The following is a 21046-nucleotide window of genomic DNA, read 5'->3' as shown; positions in this document are numbered from 1 at the left end:
TGTTCAATCAGAGAGAATGCCTGTGAGTCCCCATTCCCTCTGTAACTCAGAGAAACCCTAGGAGTCCTGCTTCCCTCTGTAACTCACAGAGAAAGCCTGGGAGTCTTCATTCCCTCTGTAACTCATTGAGGAAACCTGGGAGTCCTGATCCCCTATGTAACTCATAGAGAAAGCCTGGGAATCTTCATTCCCTCTGTAACTAATAGAGAAAGCCTGGGAGTCCTGCTCCCCTCTGTAACTCACAGAGAAAGCCTGGGAGTCCTGCTCCCCTCTGTAACTCACAGAGAAAGTCTGGGAGTCCTCATTCCCTCTGCAACTCATAGAGAAAGCCTGAGAGTCCTGCTCCCCTATGTAACTCATAGAGAAACTCTAGGAGTCCTGCTTCCCTCTGTAGCTCACAGAGAAAGCCTAGGAGTCTTCATTCCCTCTGTAACTCATTGAGGAAACCTGGGAGTCCTGATCCCCTCTGTAACTCAGAGAAAGCCTGGGAATCTTCATTCCCTCTGTAACTAATAGAGAAAGCCTGGGAGTCCTGCTGCCCTCTGTAACTCACAGAGAAAACCTGGTAGTCCTGCTCCCCTCTGTAACTCACAGAGAAAGCCTGGGAGTCCTGCTCCCCTCTGCAAGTCATATACAAAGCCTGGGAGTCCTGCTTCCCTCTGTAACTTATAGAGAAAGCCTGGGAGTCCTGCTTCCCTCTGTAACTCATATAGAAAGCCTGGGAGTCCTGCTTCCCTCTGTAACACGTAGAGAAATTATGGGAGTCCTGCTCCCCTCTGTAATTCACAGAGGAAGACAGAGTCATGCTTCCCTCTGTAACTCACAGAGAAAGTCTGAGAGTCCTGCTCCCTTCTGTAACTCATAGAGAAAGACTGGGAGTCATGCTTCCCTCTGTAACTCACAGAGAAAGCCTGGGAGTCCTGCTCCCCTCTGTAACTCATATAGAAAGCCTGGGAGTCCTGCTTCCCTCTGTAACTCATAGAGAAAGACTGGAAGTCCTGCTTCCCTCTGTAACTTATAGAGAAAGCCTGGGAGTCCTGCTTCCCTCCGTAACTCATAAAGACTGGGAGTCCTGCTTCCGTTTGTAACTTATAGAGAAAGACTGGGAGTCCTGCTTCCCTCTGTAACTCACAGAGGAAGACTGGGAGTCCTGCTTCCCTCTGTAACTCACAGAGGAAGACTGGGAGTCCTGCTTCCCTCCGTAACTCAGAGAAAGACTGGGAGTCCTGCTTCCCTCTGTAACTCACAGAGGAAGACTGGGAGTCCCGCTCCCCTCTGTAACTCATAGAGAAAGCCTGGAAGTTCTGCTCTCCTCTGTAACGCATAGAGAAAACCTCGGAGTCCCGCTCCCCTCTGTAACTCACAGAGAAAGACTGTGATTTTTGTTTTCCTCTGTAACTCCTAGAGAAAGCCTGGGAGTTCTGCTTCCATGTGAAACTCAGAAAAAGTCTGGGAGTCCTGCTGCCCTCTGTAACTCACAGGGAAAGATTTGGAGTCCCACTTCCCTCTGTACCTCAGAAAAAGTCTGCTTCCCTCATTAAAGGGGTTGTCCAGGCTTTGGGCTCAAGTCTGCAGTCACTCTATATGACTGCAGACTTGTAAATCCTGTGAGTCCTGAATTCTCTATCTACTTGTAGAGAAAGCGTGTGAGTCCTGCTTTCTCCGCTTACTCATAGTGAAACATTGTGGGTCCAGCTTCTCCACCTTCTCATAGAGGAAGCCTCTGAGCCCTGTGTCTTCCATATGTTCATAGAGAAATCCTGGGAGTCCTGTTTCCTCCATCTGCTCAAAGAGAAAGCACCTGAGTCCTGCTTTTCCTGCCCACTCATAGAAAAAGCCTGTGAGTCCTGCTTCCACCACGCTCACAAAAATAGTGCTTGCAAGCTTGGTTGACCTGGTCCATTCCCAGAAAAAAAAACCCTGTGAGTGTTTCCTTAGTCTTATGGCTAATGGGAACCGATTTGTAAAAATATACATATGTGGACATCATCCATTAGACTTGTACATACTTGGTGGGTTGGGACACCAGCGCATCCTTGTGTATTCTGAAACAAGGGAAGTTATTGAAGGTTCCTGGCTCCATAGAGATCCCATCAATGGCTGCATACTCCTTCTCCACCAAGCCAAACATTTCCATCATTTTGAACCCTGGAATTGTACAATGAAAGTATCTTTATTACTCAGATATGTATCTCCTAGAGGTAGGAAGGCTACTCTATCAAAATAACATATAAAATACAAAAACTTAAAGGGGTTTTCCATTCATTAGACAGATGGCCAATGGTTCTCCATGTGTTGCTTTGTCATCCTTCCAAAGAACAACTCCCTGAGACGTTCCACCATCATTTGTAGAATTTCTGGACTTTAACATGTTGGAACCAATTATGTATTGTTACCCATCTTTGGAAAGCTGGACATTGCCTATGATCACTGTAATAGCAGTTTAGTAGTCGGCAGCTGGCACATGCTACCTGTACAGAAGGCCAAAAATCCATAAAGGTTTTGATCATCCAATGAAAACTTTTCTTATCAACACCTAAAGAGGTTGGAATGAGAGAAATGTGATCACTTTTCTCCAGAAACAGCGCCACTCTTGTCTACAGGCTGTGTTTGGTATTTTAGGTCACAAGCTACGTTTTTTTTTTCCCTTAAGTTTCTTGACCTGCTGGGAGTCTTTTTTTCTTAATCCGCAGCATTTCGCTTCCTTACGAGTTTCTGCAGTGGTTTTCACCCATTCAAACATATGGGAAAAAAACTGCAGTAAAAAAAAAGTATAAAAAAGCACATTGTTTTTCCTGCCAACAATCAGCACATAAAAATCTACAGCAAAAACACTGCATGTGAACATACCCTAAAGTCTACTTAAATACTCTGCTTTTCTTTTTCCAGATTGCCTATGTAAAGCTGATATATGGACCATACTCATTACTTTTCACCAGAGATCAGGGCAACATGGGAATTCAGCAGACAAAGGGGTGAAGCCAAACTGCTGTCAGATTCCAAGGGCAACCAGCAGAATTTCGCAAGAAATCGGTTAAAAAATAATAACTCAAAATACCAAAAAAAAATCAGTTTAAAAAAAAACTATAAAAGTAAAGTATCTGTAAGGTAGCAGGATTATTCTACAGAATCGGCATCGTTAGCTGGTGTAGAATAACACACGCATTGTTATCCTGTAAATACATAGAAATTAGCTGGTTACAATGTTAATGTTTGAGTTTCTGTACTTGTACACTGATCATCTTACCAATGTAGGAGTAAAACATGTCTATAATAAGGTAAAAAGCAAAATAGCATCAAAGCCGAGAATTAAAATCACAAGGGGTCCAACGGGGAATAATTCACCTTGGGGACAAACATACCTGACACACTGTTGCCTTGAATGTACGCCCACGGACAAGCTGAAAAATACAGACGTATAAGTTACACAGGCAGTATATATATCATCAGGCACCCCAGCCCCTTTATTGCTCACCCAGACTCAGTGTAAAGCCCCCTATAAGGACCAGTCACTGCGCCAAAGGATGAAGGGGCTTTCTAGAGCACCATGCCCCTCATTCTGCTGGTTGGTGCATTTTCATTTCATCATGTCCTATTTTAAGGGTTTGTCCACTTTAAAACAAATCTATGTAGCAGTGTTTCATCCATAAATATAAAGAACTTACTGTATACACTTTTATTTACTAAGGTTCCCCGATCTCCTGATAACACTGTCAGTACCTTCAGGTCCACTTCAGGTTTGTGTTCAACTCAGAACATGGAGGTGTGTGATAGAATTGGCCAAGTGTAGCAATAAACTGCGGTCAGAAGGGCGCAAAGGACGAGGAGGATAATTGTTTGATGTCTTTATTCCACAACGCGCTTCATCAGGGTACCCACCTGATGAAGACAGCATTTTTGCTGTCAAAACGCGTTGTGGAATAAAGACATCAAACAATCATCCTCCTCGTCCTTTGCGCCCTTCTGACTGCAGTTTATTGCTACACAGTCTTCATCTCTCATCGAGGTTCTGCGGCTGGTGTGGCCTTAGACTTGGCATTCACTTTCCCCTTTATCGGTGTGGCTTATGTCAGCGCTCCATTGAGACCACGTCCAGCTTATTTTAATTAAGACTTGGCTAAGTGGCTCATTTCAAGAGCTAAGCCGACCTCCTTACCTGCGATGGAATGAGAAACGACCACGTGGACACTCTGGACCCTTCCTCTCACCTGGTGTCCTGAATTCATGAGAATCTGTATGCTCAGGATGCATATACTGTATAGTTGACTTGAAAGGTGGAACGGGGAGCTGTCAGCTCCATGCTCCACCAAACAGCCCGTGTGTCTGAGTCTCAGTGTGCTTGCTGCAATACAAGTCTCTCTTCCCTGTCTTTAAAAGTTGTGAGATGCACTCTTCTGCGACTGCAACCAGCCTAATGGCAGTAACCCCTTTTCTCCTCAAATTATTGTTTTTATGTTTTGTTTTGTTTTTATTTGGGGAAGAATGGCAATTTTGAAAGGTGGACCCCATAATTTTTAATGCACATATTTGAAACACACACACGGCAGGGGATGGCATTCAGCCCTCTTCACCAATAATGACAAGTCATCCCAGGAAAGGCAGCCCAAAATGGAAGCGAAACTGCCGGAACGTTGGAGATCAGAAAAAAGTATATTAAAGTTCTACATATTTATAAGTGAAACACACCTAAATATTTATTAAATTAAAGTGGTCAAACCCTTTAAAATCTGGAAAAACCAAGTGGGCTATGAGCTAGTAAATGACTTGCAGGTGACGACGATGAACCTCCATCTTTGTGCTGAGAGTTAAGTTACTGTTGTGTCTAACACTCGGTAACGGTTAATACAGAATATTTATTCCACCCGTACGCTCATTCTTATTCCATTAGCCATGAAGAGGACAATGGGGACTGAGAACTAGATCATGCATCTTCTGGCACATACATTTTCCAATATATATTTTAATTTCTCATATTTTTGACCTGAGATTTTCTTTGGGCTGCCCGGAGGCTGCTCATTTTCTATACTTGAAAGTATAAAGTAAAAGATGAAGCTGGCGAAGCCACTTCAGGATGACGAACGCCGTAATTTTCCTGGAGAAGCTTCGCCTGGGACGCCGTAATTTTCCTGGAGAAGCTTCCCCTGGGACGCCATAATTTTCCTGGAGAAGCTTCACCTGGGACGCCGTCATTTTCCTGGAGAAGCTTCGCCTGGGACCCCATCATTTTCCTGGAGAAGCTTCGCCTGGGACCCCGTCATTTTCCTGGAGAAGCTTCGCCTGGGAAAGCGCTGAAGGTGCGCCAGAGTCTAAAAGATGTAATGTGCACATAACACAAAGAAGTTTTCTTGCTCATAAAAAAGGGCCTGCAAGGAACTTTTTCGGATTTTTTGAGTCCGTATGGAGGAGGATGAGAAGACATTAGATGTTGGCTCTTACTTGCTGTTGCTGTCTCGCAGACAAATGTGATCAGTTCATCTTCTATTTTCTTGAAGGCATCAAAGTTGTCGACAAAGAACACGTGCCGCTCGCTGGGCTTGCTGCCAATGTTCACTAGCTCTGCATAGTCTGCATCCGCCACTCCGATCGCAAAAATGCTGAAGCCTGGGAGGAGGAGAGGGCACAGGAGTTTAGGCAGACAGTCAACTTCCCACTACTGCAAGTGCAAATACACAGGTCATAGCCAAAAGGAAACATGATATCATCAGAGCCGTAGACTGCCGTAGACTGCAGATGACAGGTGCGGCAGACAGGACGACCATATGGTTTACTTTAGAAGACAGACTTAAAAATAACATTCACATTAAGAGAACCTGGAGAACGTTTCCCTTATACTCTGGGTAGGAGAATGATACAAGACTCACCATTGTAGCTTTGCATTTCCCTGCCAACCAGAGACCATCCACCATCCATACGCAAAGTAGACCAGTCCATAAAGCCTACCTGTCCTTTCACACAAAACCCGTAGAAAAGTCTTGCTGCCCCCATAACCGACAAAAAAAGGTAAAAATGTTTTTGGTGCACAGACAAGTTTAATATGTCTGGGAACTGTCCAAATTATTATGCTCTGTAACTTAGCCTTTGCTTTTTTTAAAGTGTTTTCCCTCTTCATTAGAATTCTTCCAGCACAATGGGTGCTTGGACTTCATCACCAGCATGCAATATCCAATATTGTGGAACTGAAAGTCCATCTCTTTGGTATGCATGTGTCATGAACTCATTTTCTGCTCCACCAGTTGAGAGTTCCCCTTCCGTTCTCACTCTGGTGGTGACAGGAGGTAGTTTGGTTGGTTTAAGTGGTAGTGATCTGCCACCTGATGAGGAAGATAACGATTGGATCTCTGGAGTATCAGACTGGATATAAGACAGCCGACGCCCTATCCGGGTGCTGGTGATTCAGTCTGCTTCTCAGGTCCTGGACTTCAGCTCTCTTCCAGTCTTCTCAAGTTAAGTTTGTTTTTTGCTAATGTTCACACTTGCGCTTGTTGGTCAATTCAGCTTGTTGTGTAATCAGCCTGCCCCTGCTGGGGCTATGCTGAAATTCCACTCCTATTAATCAGCATTTGCCAATCTGCTTTTTGTCCCTTATTAGATTGGCCTCTCTTTTGCTCTGTCTCAGAATATTTCAGAGTGCTGATATAGGTTTAGAAGTCTAGTGACTTCAGGGTTAATTTTGCTATCAGAAGTGTTGGACAATATTTTTGTAGGTTGTTTTTGGCAGATTGCAGACAGTGTCTTTCCTTTTCTGTCCTTTTTAGTTAGCCGGGCCCCATCGTTTGCTCAGCCTATTTTTCATGCCTTCGTTTGTATTTTCATCTTGTTTCACTGTCAATACATGTGGGGGGCTGTCTTTCCTTTGGGGTCTGCTCTGGGGCAGTTAGTTTTCCTCTTTTCCTGCTTTAGGCTTATGTAGTTCTCCGGTTGTGAAGAGGCATCTAGGACCAACGTAGGAACGCTCCACGACTGCTGCTAGTTGTGCGGCTAAGATCAGGGATCTGCAATCTGCATAGTTACCAACTTCTCTGGTTTTCTGAGACTTAGCTTGTTGTTTTTTTTTCCTCCTCGGTTTCCCATTCACAACAGCATGTATGCCATTTGTCAGACAGGGGAGCAGGAGTAGGGAAACCATGTCCACCCCCACTTCCTGTAGAGAAAGAAAGCCCCACCCATACTTCCTGTAAAGAAAGAAAGCCCCACCCACACTTCCTGTAGAGAAAGAAAGCCCCACCCGTACTTTCTGTAAAGAAAGCTCCACCCACACTTCCTGTAGAGAAAGAAAGCCCCACCCACACTTCCTATAGAGAAAGAAAGCTCCACCCACACTTCCTGTAGAGGAAGAAAGCCCCACCCACACTTCCTGTAGAGAAAGAAAGCCCCACCCATACTTCCTGTAGAATAAGAAATCCCCACTCATACTTCCTGTAGAAAAAGAAAGCCCCACCCATACTTCCTGTAGAGAAAGAAAGCTCCACCCACACTTCATGTAGAAAAAGAAAACCCGACCCATACTTCCTGTAGCGAAACAAAGCCCCACCCACACTTCCTGTAATCCATCTTGGCATCACTGCTGCTTTATAACAGACAAATGACAGTAAGATTGACAGAAAATGACCTATTGTTTAAATGTGTTTTCAATGTTAAAGGTGCTTTCTTACCCAGTCCTTGGCACTATGGGGTATTTTTTGGGGCTGCAAATATCGCTTTGGGAAGATAAAGTAATTGCAATTCATTAGTTATTATATTAGTCATCACATAAGCCTAAGTTTAGGAAATGACAGTGACCATTTTAGGATTATTTTCAAAATAGTAAACTGTCCCCTATCCATAAGAACAGGAAATAACTTAGTGATTGCTGGGATCCAACTGATAGGACCCCCAGTGAAAGCGAGAATGGGGCTCTGGAACCCAGGAAATCAGCTGTGAAGTGCCCCATCTGGAATAAAGCAGAGGTGCGCATGCTCGACCCTCTCTACATTTATTGTCTATGGGACAAAAATAAGTACCGCACACTGCAGTGTCCTCGGAAAGGAATGGAGCATAGATCAAGCATGGACATCTCTGCTCCATTCAAGGTGGGGTAGAAGAGCTACCAGCCAAGTGGAAACGGAAATATTCCACTTATGATTCAAGGTACCAAGTCCTGTCATCTCAAAATTGTCAGGACCAAAACCAAAAAGTGTGCAAACCATACAGATAGGTTTGGCTCTATTCCCTTTCCTAGTGGGAATTACAGAACCTATCTTGCCCATCGATGGTTTTCCCTCCATGGCAATTCTCAACCATCTTGCTAATAAGCAGTTCCCCCAGGAGTCCAGCAGAGGTTCTCACTATCCAGTTGAATAGCTGAATAGACCCCTCACCCCATAGTTGCTCTTCCGTATACCTCCATGTTGTATATGCCTTGGACCATTCCCATTTTCTAGTAAAGACCCAAGTGAGTTTTCCTCTTTCGACCAGAACTTTAGCCTTAGCACAAAAGCTGCAATTCTTCCTTTATCGATATGAGTCTGTGGTGGTGAAGAACAGCTAGAAAAGTTGTCATTCAGCCCCAGTTTGATCTCTACTGATCACGACTTTGGTATTTCGGGGGAATGTGGATCACCTGGAGCACTGACCGTGGATACAAGGAGAACATGCACGCTCTGTTCTGGTTTTAAGTGTTATAGACATCAAACAGCGTCTCACAGTCTCGCTACTTATAAACCAATCTGAAGTGGCTGGTGATGGTGTCATGGGAAAAACAAAACATCACAGGACGTCTCGCTGCTTCACGTTATTGAAGTCTACTGTTCTCCTAATCGCAGCTTCGTAAGCCATTCATGCGGTTCACCCCCGGCTTCTGTAGGCCGAGGTCCCTTTCAGAGCTCAGCAGGACCATCAATCATAATCTGACTCCATTGTCTGATTCTTTTTTTATAGCTCCGAGGTTGGTTGAAAAAGATAAAAAAAATTCTTGGCCAAATACCTTCCTTTATGTATCCAATAATAATAAACCTCTTCACAAGAGTCTTAGCACTGAGCGTTTTAATGAGTCTATTCGGGATAAATCTTATTTTCAGCTTTCATGTCTTCTGGAAAGTTATGGATTCATTATTCTACAAGGAAATTTGGGATCAGAGCGCAGATGTAGCAGAGGGGAATTTGCTTTTACTTATCAGGGGTTGTTTGCGCATTGTGATAGGTGTAATGTCTGCCGGCGTCTCTACATGGTTCCACTCCTCCCACCACGCGGGGCAGCATTGTAGTCAGTTTCCTCCTCCTCCCTTGTGCACGCCGCAATGTGTTCCAGCGGCGTGCCTATTGCACGTGTGGACGCTCCCCTGATTTTAAATGGGCACCACTCGTACATGGTAAAATGCCCCCAACTAACAGCGTGGAGGCATTTAATTAAAGTAATCACCTGCAAGGTGTCTCCCAGCCGCGAATAGCTGGGAGGCATCTTGTATAAAAGGCACCCTCCCCTATTAGGAGGTGCCTGACCAACCCCTACAGTTAGTCTTAGTGAGGTTGGTGTGTGTATCTGTCTGTTGACAGGTCCCCCTTCCTTAGTCAAAGGTATTTCCGTATCCTGTGTTCCCGTTTGCCTAGTATAGTTTGACAGTGTTGTCGGTGGCAGCCTAATCCTGAAACCGCGTCTGCGGTACCTATGCAAATTCTCCTGGTCCCGGTGTGGCCGTCTTGAGTCTGTTGTCCCTGGTCCTACTGCGGCCAGCTCCAGAACTGTTTCCTGATAACTAATTGTGTGAACAAGAACCAATCTTCGTTATCCAAATTATCCGTACAGTCTGTCAGTGACCTCCCACGTCAGCAAACCCCACCCTAGGGATTGGCAGCTGCAGTACCGTTGCCTGTCTAGGAGTGGTACCTGAAGCCCAGTCTATCCCCACCATCAGGAGCTCCAGCAAACACCAGGTTGCTGCTTAGCTCTGCCCTTTCCTAGGCAGGTCCGGCCCTGTAACACAGTGGGTCCACAAACCATGTGCACCACCAGCAGGTGTGACTATAGGTCTGTGCCAAGCTTGTAAGTTATAACTATAATTTACTAATCACTGGGGGGTCCGACCACTGGGACCCCCTCGATCTCTAAACAGGGTCAACAGTCCCATTGAAAATGAATGTTTGTGGCATACATATTCAACCTCAGCTCAATTTAGACAAGGCAGAGCTCCCGTCCCAGGACTGATGGAAGTCCCATTGGTGGATCCCCAGCAATCAGTAATATATCCCCTATCACATGCATCTGGAAGAAACTACAAACTTGGCACAAGCCCTTTAAGTGCATGTGCACACTGACTTTTTACTGAGTTTTTGGAGCAGAAACTCTAAGCTTTTGAGGAGAAAATGGAACATTTCCTTCAGTTTCTTCTCCAAAAACTCCTAAAAAACACTTGGTGTGAACACAGTCTTAACGTGATTTTAAGGTTTTATACGTATATGTGATTTATCTATGTATAAATGAAACATTTTCCAATTTTCTTACAGACTTTAGGGGCAATTTATCAACACAGACTTTTTGTTCATTAGTCTTAAAATTCTAGATGCTGGAGTAATTAAATAGAATAAATTTGGCTCCTCTTGTAGGCCATCCGCTAGCCAAAAAAAATAAAATCTACTCCAGCTAGGAGGCGGCATACAAATTAGACATAATGTTCGACAAATTTTTGCTAAGTTTTACCCACTTTTTGAAAATTTAGGGTAAAAAGTCACAAAACTTATCACTGCTTGGAATGGGAACTACATCTCACCTTCCAGCTGCATTTCATGAGCAATTTTGATGGCTTCATCTTGGGAACGTCCATCGGTAATCACCACCAGAACCCTTGGCACACCTTTTCTCATGCCGGATTCCACAGTAAAAATGTCTTCTCGAACGTGCTTGATTGCCCTGCCTGTAAAATGCAAATATGTATGGTTCACCAGAGTTATCTGTGCTATGATTTTTCAGTTGATTTTTCTATCAATCCCTCGAAACCAGGAGTGACAGAGCAGTGAATACAGAGCCTTATCTGTGTGTACAGTTTAACTATTCTGTTCAAGCAGTACAATAGAAATGGCTCCGCTGGCCTTGCCCTAGTCTACCCAGCAAAGCTGAAACAAGTTGCAGAAAAAGAAGTAAATGTCAATGTTCTTTGTGAACACTGTAATATAAAAACTACAACGCTGACATGGTGACTCTCAGCCCAACAAAATTTGCATCAATCAATAGTAAAAGAAACTTTGAAATATGCTTCTTTCTTCATTTATGAGCCATTTCCCCTCCCTGAATTCATCACTCAGAAATGCAACTACCATTAGTCTTGATCAGAACATGAGGACAGTTATCTTGAGAGATCAGATTACAGCTGCCTAATAAAGTCTAGGGAAATGGAAGGGAAAAAAGAGGAGTGGGAGAGCTGAGGCAGAGACATAGAGAGGCGCTGCAGTCTTCTAGTAAGTGTTTTATCTCACCACACTCTTGATTCACAGCTATATTGCTCAGAACTATTATATAATGTCATCCATGCTGTTGCTACTGATTGTGTGTTATATAGAGACAAGGAGATCAGGAATACCTTATGGCTGTGTGTTTTGTGTATTGGAGGCATAACAGCTAGCCTCCACCCACTAGCTCAAAGACAACTGAAAATTAGACATAGAGCCTGTAGAGGGGAAAACTAGTGAAAAATGAAGGCTATAAGTCATATATTGTTCTGCTTTGGTGCTGTCTAATCCTTTTGGGTTCATTTTTGTTGTTTTAAGATTATTAGAATTTCTAAATTTTTGGATGTGAGATTTCTGTTCTGAGTTTCTCTTACTGGAACAATTTGCATAAATTGTATTTTTGGCCTACACTCCAGCCTAAATAAACAGCTCAGTCCTTGCTCCTACAGAACCAAATAACTCTACATCATAAAGTGTGAGCCAAAACACATAGCTCTCCATATCTGCAGCTCAAATAAACCGGCTTGGAAGATATGAAGAGCCAACATTCACGTATCTCGCCTTACGTGTCTCCTTAACACCAGAGGACACATCTAGGAGGTCACCCAGGCACCTACCTGTTTTTGTATTCCCTCCTTTGTACGATATCCTGTTAATTGCCGCCAAAAGGGACTCCTTGCTTTTATAGGAGTTTAGCCTGAATTCTGTCCTGGCGTCATCGCTATACTGAGCAATGCCAACCTGGAAAGCAATAATTCGAGTTAAAAGTCAGCAAAATGATGGAACAAAAACATCTCATACAGAGACGTCACCATAGTGGGAGAAGAGTTACAGTCACACCGGGAGTCCAGAAGCTCCTAAAAGGTTTCTTGGCCAATTATATTAAAGACCTGCAAAAGCTTGGGAGGGGGGATGGAGATTTTGCATGGGGGACTACGATCTTCAAGTTATGGCAGTGCTTATGCATTAGAAAAGAAAAAAATCCTGTTGGCCCTCAGAAACTTCATGGCATCCCATAACCATGCAAAAGAAAGACGAGCAGAACTCCTCCTTCTGCAAGCTATAATTGTACTTGTATTTAGATTATGAAAGAATAGAAAAACGTTCTGTCTCAGATTATGTAATGTTTTCCAAGCTTAAATAAAGCTACAATTAAAGATTGGAGAAGAGCGGGTGCCAGACGTCTTTCGACTGCTTATGGATTCTGAGATACGGTCGTTGGTGAATGAAATGGACTATATGGAAGCTCTTTGACTGGCACCGTAGACTCACTTGCGCAAAAAAAAATTGAGTTGAATACTTTATGAAAATCCCTCCGCTCCCCTGATTCTGCCACTTTTTTCCGTTTCGCTCTGCGTCACTCCATTTTAGAGATATTCACATTTGTTTCTTCTGGAGAGTAGTATGTGAAATCTCTGCCTGCAGTGCAATTGAGTGTTTCTTCAGTGTCTTCTCTGGGGATGTGAGCTTTCACCCCTCCTTCCAAGATGATGACAATTACGGCTCAGAAGCGTCTGAGATTTAAAGACTACTAAATAAAATGCTGAACTGTGATTGGCAGCATCTGGACGGGAGAGGTTCATCTCCCCCCCCCCCCCACCACCACCATCACTACACCGGACTGCAAAGAAATGCTCAGTTAGACTTAAAGCTGAGATTTCACATGCTGCGCTCCGGAAGAAACAAATGTCAATATCTTTACATTGGAGAGGTGTAGAGCAAAACGAAAAAGAGAGTCAGAATAAAGGGAGCTCAGGGATTTTTACAAGGTGTTTCACTAAATTTTTTGAACAAATTCCAGGTCTTTTTTTAAAATGCCAAATTCTAGTCCTTCCCGAATGTTTTTATAAAGAATTTTAGGTAAACTAGCTTAGAGTTTTTCTTTCTTGACTTTGACAATCCTTAATCAATGAACCTCCGTGACCTCAGCTCACTGATGGGAATGTGGCGCTCCTACATGTGCGACATACCATTCATTGTTGACCACCTCATTGCGTATTACAGGCTTACTGTATGTTAGTGGCATTTGTTGGGAAATGCTCTCAATCTAGATCACTGCTATTAGAATACAGCCCATCACTTATAGGCTTTTATTATGGAAGGTGTGCACATTTTTTTGTAGGATGCCTCTGTGATGAAGAATGTAGTCAACTGCTGTAGAATACCGTAACAAAAAAAAAAGTATGCTCCTAAACTGCTACATATCTGCTCGAAAAACACTAAAAAGTACACCTTTTTAGCATCTGTTGACTGCACTGGGAAATTGTGTGTGAACAGAACTTAAAGATTCGTTAAAGGGTCAATAGTGACTTGTAGGATCGCTACTTCCAACAGGTGGAGCTATAGAATTCAAGTCCTCTTCCTCTCTGAAGAGGCAATTTGCATATAAAATTTCCCAGAGGAGTATTGCACGGCGAATAAGCCTCCTTAACTTGACATGTCGGAGCAGGAATGTCAATCTCCACATGGAGAAACGTTACCCCTAGAGCCTATATAGTAATTTGTCAAGTCAGAAGGTCAGTCAAGAGGTAGCCGCCTGTAGAATTATTGTAAGCAGCAAAAAGCTTATGTAGGTTATGGACGTAAGGTTCGTTTATTAGAGGAAAGATGTCTCATGGTATCTCAGTCAGCCACATATGATGTTGTAGGATCTTACCTGGGTACCATCGGGGCCTATCTCGTCCATAGCTCCGGCAGTGCTGTACAGGAAACGGATGACTTTGTGGAAGTTGTCATCTCCGATACTCCAGGATCCATCCACAAGGAAGACAAGATCGGCTCTGGCGGATTTACACACTAAAGTATCGGAAGCGTTTAGTAACCACATGAGAGTGACCGTACTTATTACATTTTCTCAATATAAAATTACCCCTAGGAAATTGTGAGAAATATACAGAACTGTACATGGTTTTTTTTGTGAAGATGCCAACCATGCAAGCAAGCCAACATCATAAAAATGGGCAACTCCACCAATCGGCCACCAGAACCATAGGGGATCAAATACAGGGGGCAACGTTATGATAATTCTGATCTCAGATTATAAAAATGATTGGATAGTGATGGTCAGTTCAACAAGCTTGTTATAAATCAATGATACAAATAAATATAAGAAAGTGGCCATTTTTGACCTGGTGACAAGTTTCCTTTAAATGATGAATTGGGACCTTTTTAAAACATATTGATCTAAAGCAGGGGTGTCCAACCTGTGGAATGAGGAGCAACGCAAAAACATAACATTATCTAAAATATTATGAGTCTATAGAATTGGCCCTCGAATTATAGATCCAACGCCCCAAATCATGCTAATGCCACAATTTTAAGTCAAATGTATTTTATTTAAAGCTGCAGACTGCATGCTGTACAGGCACGCACATGCTGCTTTACTTATAAACTGAGCGTGGTGCGGCAGCCTACATAACTCCTCTTCCTGCGCGACTAGTAAAGAAAACGAAAAGAAAAGAAGTAAAGAAAAACTCCTTAGCAGTGAACTCACACCTGGTGGGCACGGCCTGGCCTGTGAGTGAAGGGAGGACCTGTTTAGTTGCCCCTTCGAGACCCTACACAGAGTCAGGTGAAGTGGGATAGTTACTCGCTGGCATGTCTGTCTAAAAAAAAAAAGAGAAACTGCACGGATAATGGCAGTTTTGCATAATCAGCACAGCTTCCTAGGGAAGAAGGGACCTTTGGTGATATCATAGTGACGTGACCAAAGCTTATTGCGTGGCCCAAGACAACTCTTCATCTTCCATTATAGTCCAAAGATGCCAAAAGATTGGTTACTCCTTAATTACAGTGTGTTTAATACCCATTAATAGTCAGTGTTGAAAGTGAGGTTACTGTTACCTTCTCTGGCAGCAGGAATAGTTGGAGGAGGAGCTGTTGCTGGTGGTCGGGTTGGGGCAGAAGTTGGCACTGGCACTAAGAACATATGGAAGGTATACATGATAACCATAACATACATTCCATACACTGATATAATGCTAAGCGGTATAATAGACAACATTTCTGTACAAAATATGTAAAAAATAATGGCCAATAGTCATGTAACCCAATACTCTATATTGGTGTAAAGCTACCAAAGCTTTTTTTCTAAATACAGTATTATGTAGAATGATAATCATGCAACATACATGTAGTTTCCATGATGCTCACTCCGGGACCTTCGCTGTCTTGGATTTGCGCATATACGGTGATCCTGTATCTAGAGTTTGGAAGAAGTTCATAGAAACAGTGTCTAGATGTTCCTCCGGCAAGGTTGGCCTCTTGCTTGGATCCATCTATATGACAAAGTAAAAGAAAACAGAAAATGGAGTCTGGATGTAAAATAACTTTATGCCTATTAAATTATATATATAAATAAATATATATTATAGAAATGCCAGGTATGACTGGGTTAAATCCTAACTGAGCAGGCCTTAATTAAATGCCCTGACTAGCTTTGACTAAGAACCAGGAAATGGGTTCACCTGGTGTCAGTCTGCTGGGTGTTGAGCAGAGTGGAGCGTGTGGAAGCTGGTGAGTGATCAGCCAAAATGTGAGCTGTAACTTTCTGGGAACCAGACAAACCAGAGTCTCTCTGAATGGAGACTACACTGATTCGCTAGGAAAGACCAGAAGATTGGTGAAGACAGCAATCGCATCAATATTGTGTAATGTGAATAGTTGTGAATCGTGTCATGCATTTCTATGCATTTAGTGTGTTCTGTGATATAGTGTAATATAAATACTGTTAATAGAGTAATGTGAAGATATGCATAGTATGTGGCAGCCGTATAGGACATGTAGGTAGCGCATAATGTTGATAGCGTACAGTATAAGGATAGGATATAAGGTAAGATACAGTTAGTGTCTGGGACGAGCTCACAGCTGGAGGGGAATTGTGCTAGTGAAAAGCTGGCACTTCCTGGTAGTGACACAGAAAGGGAAGTCATAAGGTTAGGTTCAAGTGTAGTGGGATGCTATGGCCAGCATGTTCCGAACGTGCAAGGCAGTGGGAGGTCATACTAGAATTCCGTATGGACATTCAGGCAATGTCACGAGCTCAAGGCCTGGCATAGGGGCCAAGATGGACGCAAAATGCTGTGAAGGGAAAATAGCGGATCCTGGGTGCACTGCGGAACTGGAGAGGAAATCCCTGGGACTGACAGAGCCAGTGGGCATATGGATAATCCAGGAGGAAGAAAAGAATAGGGCTGAAGATGTGTTGTGTCCTATACCACATGTTAAAATCTGATTAATGTGAACTGTCCAGTAAACTTCTGTTGGTTGAAATGAACGTGTCCTCTGAGTTGTATGTGGCAGCTCCTGACGATGGAGGCCTGGAGACAGTGGAGGCCTGCGGACTACAAGTGAGTGTAATGCACCCCACACCTGACTGCACACAGGGACTGGCACACGGTTTTCTTGTAAAGTGCCAGAGCATAATGGCACAGTAGCTCGGTCATGACTACCGCTCTCAGCTACTTTACAATATCTCTTAACCCTACTGATCTGCAAAGTGAATGGACCACAATGGTTCACATGCCATTGTCCCTGGATAAATCCTAACTGGTTTTCTTGCAATGGTCTATTCTACTGATTAATAGGGATCTTGCGATTGAAACTCTATGGATTACAAACTGATGACCTATCCTAAGCTTGGGTGTTTCTCCACGACAACCGGGTGTTTGTATGGGACAACACATTGATGAAGCAACCTGAGGTAGTAGGTTTGTCCAGTATGACACCTTCATGACCTATCCAGAGATTGGAGGTTTGTCCCGGACAATACATTGATGAACTATCCTAAGCAAAGGGGTTTGTCGGGGACAACATATTAATGACCTATCCTGAGGTTGGGCTCTTGTCCGTGAGAAAACGTTGATGACCTATCCTGAGGATGGGGATTTGCCTGGGATGACACGTTGATGACCTATCCTGACGTTGTGGGATTGTCCAGGACAACACATTGAGGTTTGGCTGGTAAAACACATTGATGATTTATCCTGAGGTTGGAGTTTGGCCAGGACAACACTTTGATGATCTATCCTGAGGTTGGGGGTTTGTCTGGGATAACATATTGATGATCTATCCTGAGGATGGTGATTTGTCTAGGACAACACGTTGACGAACCATCCTGAGGTTGGAAGTTTGTTCAAAACACCACATTAGGGTTTGGCTGGGAAAACACATTGATGACTTATCATGAGGTTGGGGCTTGTCCAGGACAATACGTTGATGACCTACCCTGAAGTTGAAGGTTTGTCAGGGACAATACGATGATGTCTCATCCTAAGGTTGGAGTTTGTTGAGGGTAATTTACTGATGACATCTCATTGGGAGGTCAAACCTCTTAAACCCTACTGATCTGGCAATACTATATGAATGAACCATAACGGTTCACATGCCCTTGTCCTTGGATAAATCCAAACTAGATTGCTGTAGTCCACTCTGCTGATTAAAGGGGATCTTACAGCTGAACCTCTGTGGATTCCATATTAATGACCTATCCTAAGCTTGGGGTTTGTCCAGGACAACTCGTTGATGACCTATTTGGGGTTTGCATGTAAAGCGCCATGGAATAAATGGCGCTATAACAATAAATAATAATAATAATCCTGAGATTGGGAGTTTATCCAGGACAACATGTTGGTGACCTCTCCTGAGGTTAGGGGTCTGTCCGGGCCAATACAATAATATTACCTGTCTTAATGCACAGGGCACAACACTTGTACTTACTCAAGGGTGAAAATCTTGACCTGGGTACCAAGATCATTCTTCCCCTTTCTACAATTAATAACCAAAGCTATGGAGCCATAGTTAATCTTTTTCAGATTATGCATAGTGTCGCCTCCTAGTGGACAGCAGCATAACACCCATGGTTCTGTGTCCCCCAATGAGGCGACAGAGTAAGTTTAATAATTGGGAAATTTTATTTGTGCTCTAGATGACTGTATGAACTGTGCAATATATGAGACACGTTATCACAGAGCAAGAACAGAAGATACTGCACAGGGCTCCATTAATCCCAAGGATGGTGTTGAGGTATATTATATAATAAGTCTCTAATTTAGCTGTTTTTTTCATGAATCTCTTTTCAGGTTTACTCATATTAGGCATTACATTGAAATCCATTTGAAATTATTATTATGACCGATGTAACCTAAAAACAAGTCATCCAGCCAACAGGAGAACCACATGTCTCACCGACATACAGATTATTCATCAATCCAATGTCAGTTTCTATTAAATACACTGCAAGTTGGATACGAGTAGCCGTATCTGGACTGTTTCACCCCATTTTCAGAAACGTGTGGCTGCCACAGGAATGTAATATAATATTGTAGCAGTTAGTTTACAGAAATATAACCAATGTTGGAAAAATAGCAGATCAGGAGAATCTCAACATCTTAGACAGATTGTCCATTACTCCTCCAAAGATGTTTTTTTTTTTTACTTTAGAGAAAGATAAACTTCTACAATTTGCTGACTGAAAAAAGTGCATTGTAAAACCCTAGGTAGAACTTTACTTTGCCTTCATTTGTCTTTATAATTGTCCATGTTTGTTCAAGAACCCTGAAGTCTGTCTAAAAGATATGGATATTAAATGAGAATCTGTCAGTGAGTTTGTTCTGACGGGGAGTTTGGGGAGTTTTCCGCTTTCATTTTCTGGACTCCTCTATGCTGATTTATGATCACAGACCTCATCAAAGTTTAGCTGAACTTTGATGTGGTCATAAATCAGCACAGAGGAGCTCAGTAAAGGACTAACAAAACAGTTATAAACTTCCCATCAGAACATGCTCAGTGATGGATGTAATCAAACAGCCTGTAAAAGTTAAATGAATCTTGAGAGGTTTTTGTTTTTAATGAAATTCAACAGTAATTGTGTCTGATCTCCTAATTGTGTCTCATGTGATACAAATGATTCAATCCCACACGTCCATGCAAATCTCTCCAAGATCGGACAGCAATGCATGGACCGGCCACGGTTCTCCTGACCCGAGTGTGACAGACTCATAGAAATACATGAATCTGTCACGTTCGGGAGACCCGTCGTCAGCCTGTGGAAGTCTGCATGAGCCCTAGCAAGGAGCATCCCTTACCATACATACCTCTTAGTGACTCAATGATGATTCTGTAGGACGTTGCATGTCTCTGCTGCTGCCACTGGGAGCAAATGCTCGTCATCTTAACCTGATAGGCGTTCAGATTGGTTACTCCGAGGTACACTGTAAAGTAATCATAGACATTGGAAGGATTAGAACAGTCAAAAAAAATAGTACGACTTTAAAAAAGGGGTTACAAGAGAAATTAAATGAAGAAAATCACCTTTACATATAAGGCCTGCGGTGCCTTCTAAGAACTAATTGTCTTATGAGGGAGACTTCTTTTTTAAATCAACCTACCTGTAAATCATTTGATCCTCACAAGTCTAGTTAGTTTTACCTGCGCCTGGCTGGTCATTGCTCCATTAATGTAGAATTATATGAAGGCATTACAATGTCATACATGGAAAAATAGTTCCACCAGAATGGCTCTTCATTCTGGCTTACATGGCTAACGACGGGCTTACATGGCTTACAGTGCTAACGACGGTATTACAGATGTTTCTGTCTGTAATATTCATTCCTTCTTTCACATTCAAACTCCTTGACATGCAGTTTGCAGCCTGATCCAAGTTTCAGATTTTTCTCTTGTGAGAGTGTTTCACCTAGTAACAGAGGATGGATGTGAGCTGTGTGTGTCTCCCAGTAATATAGGCTGGATGTGAACTCTATATCATTCCCAGTATTACAGGCTGGATGTGAGCTCTGTGTCTCTCCCAGTAATATAGGCTGGAAGTGAGCTTTGTGTCCCACCCAGTAATATAGGTTGGATGTGAGCTCTGTGTCTGTCCCAGTAATATAGGCTGGATGTGAACTCTATATCATTCCCAGTATTACAGGCTGGATACGAGCTCTGTGTCTCTCCCAGTAATATAGGCTGGAAGTGAGCTTTGTGTCCCGCCCAGTAATATAGGTTGGATGTGAGCTCTGTGTCTGTCCCAGTAATATAGGCTGGATGTGAGCTCTGTGTCTGTCCCAGTAATATAGGCTGGATGTAAGCTCTGTGTGTCTCTCCCAGTAATATAGGTAGCATGTGACCTCTGTACCTCTCCCGGTAAAACAAGCTGGATGTGAGCTGTGTGTCTCTCCCAGTAATATAGTCTGAATGTGAACTTTATGAATCTCTCCCAGTAATATAGGCTGGATTTGAGCTGTGTCTGTCCAAGTAATAGAGGCTGGACTTGAACACTATGCATTCTCCCAGTAATATAGGTTGGATGTGAGGACTATGTGTCTCTCCCAGTAATATAGGCTGCATGTGAGCTCTGTATCTTTCCCAGTAATACAAGCTGGATGTGAGCAATATGCATCTTTTCCAGTAATATAGGCTGCATGTGAGCTCTGTGTCTCTCCCAGTAATATAGGCTGCATGTGAGCTCTGTGTCTCTCCCAGTAATATAGGCTGCATGTGAGCTCTGTGTCTCTCCCAGTAATATAGGCTGGATGTGAGCTCTGTGTCTCTCCCAGTAATATAGGCTGGATGTGAACTCTGTGTCTCTCCCAGTAATATAAGCTGAATTTGAGCTCAGTGTATATCAAAG

General features: G+C 43.1%; 1 protein-coding gene across 5 annotated transcripts in view; it reads right to left on the bottom strand.

Moving 5' to 3' along the window:
- Positions 1 to 21046, bottom strand: part of COL14A1 (collagen type XIV alpha 1 chain) — a 166334-nt gene that overhangs the window by 37111 nt on the left and 108177 nt on the right. For 4 of the 5 annotated variants that reach the window (XM_073590265.1, XM_073590266.1, XM_073590267.1 and 1 more), the window contains 10 exons: positions 19512 to 19628; positions 15549 to 15695; positions 15262 to 15336; positions 14075 to 14214; positions 12036 to 12159; positions 10743 to 10886; positions 5437 to 5601; positions 3363 to 3401; positions 3248 to 3268; positions 2010 to 2148 (listed from right to left, as the gene is read on the bottom strand). In XM_073590265.1, the coding sequence (XP_073446366.1) occupies positions 2010 to 2148; positions 3248 to 3268; positions 3363 to 3401; positions 5437 to 5601; positions 10743 to 10886; positions 12036 to 12159; positions 14075 to 14214; positions 15262 to 15336; positions 15549 to 15695; positions 19512 to 19628 (1111 nt within the window). The remainder of the gene's footprint in view (positions 1 to 2009; positions 2149 to 3247; positions 3269 to 3362; positions 3402 to 5436; positions 5602 to 10742; positions 10887 to 12035; positions 12160 to 14074; positions 14215 to 15261; positions 15337 to 15548; positions 15696 to 19511; positions 19629 to 21046) is intronic. The other variant, XM_073590268.1, reaches the window with a different exon arrangement.

The sequence above is a fragment of the Dendrobates tinctorius genome, unplaced genomic scaffold, assembly GCF_039654945.1.
Source record: "Dendrobates tinctorius isolate UK_male_01 unplaced genomic scaffold, ASM3965494v1 ptg000116l, whole genome shotgun sequence".
Classification (NCBI taxonomy): domain Eukaryota; kingdom Metazoa; phylum Chordata; class Amphibia; order Anura; family Dendrobatidae; genus Dendrobates; species Dendrobates tinctorius.
Note: the sequence above shows the minus strand (reverse complement) of the source record. Positions and strands in the feature narration are given on the sequence as shown.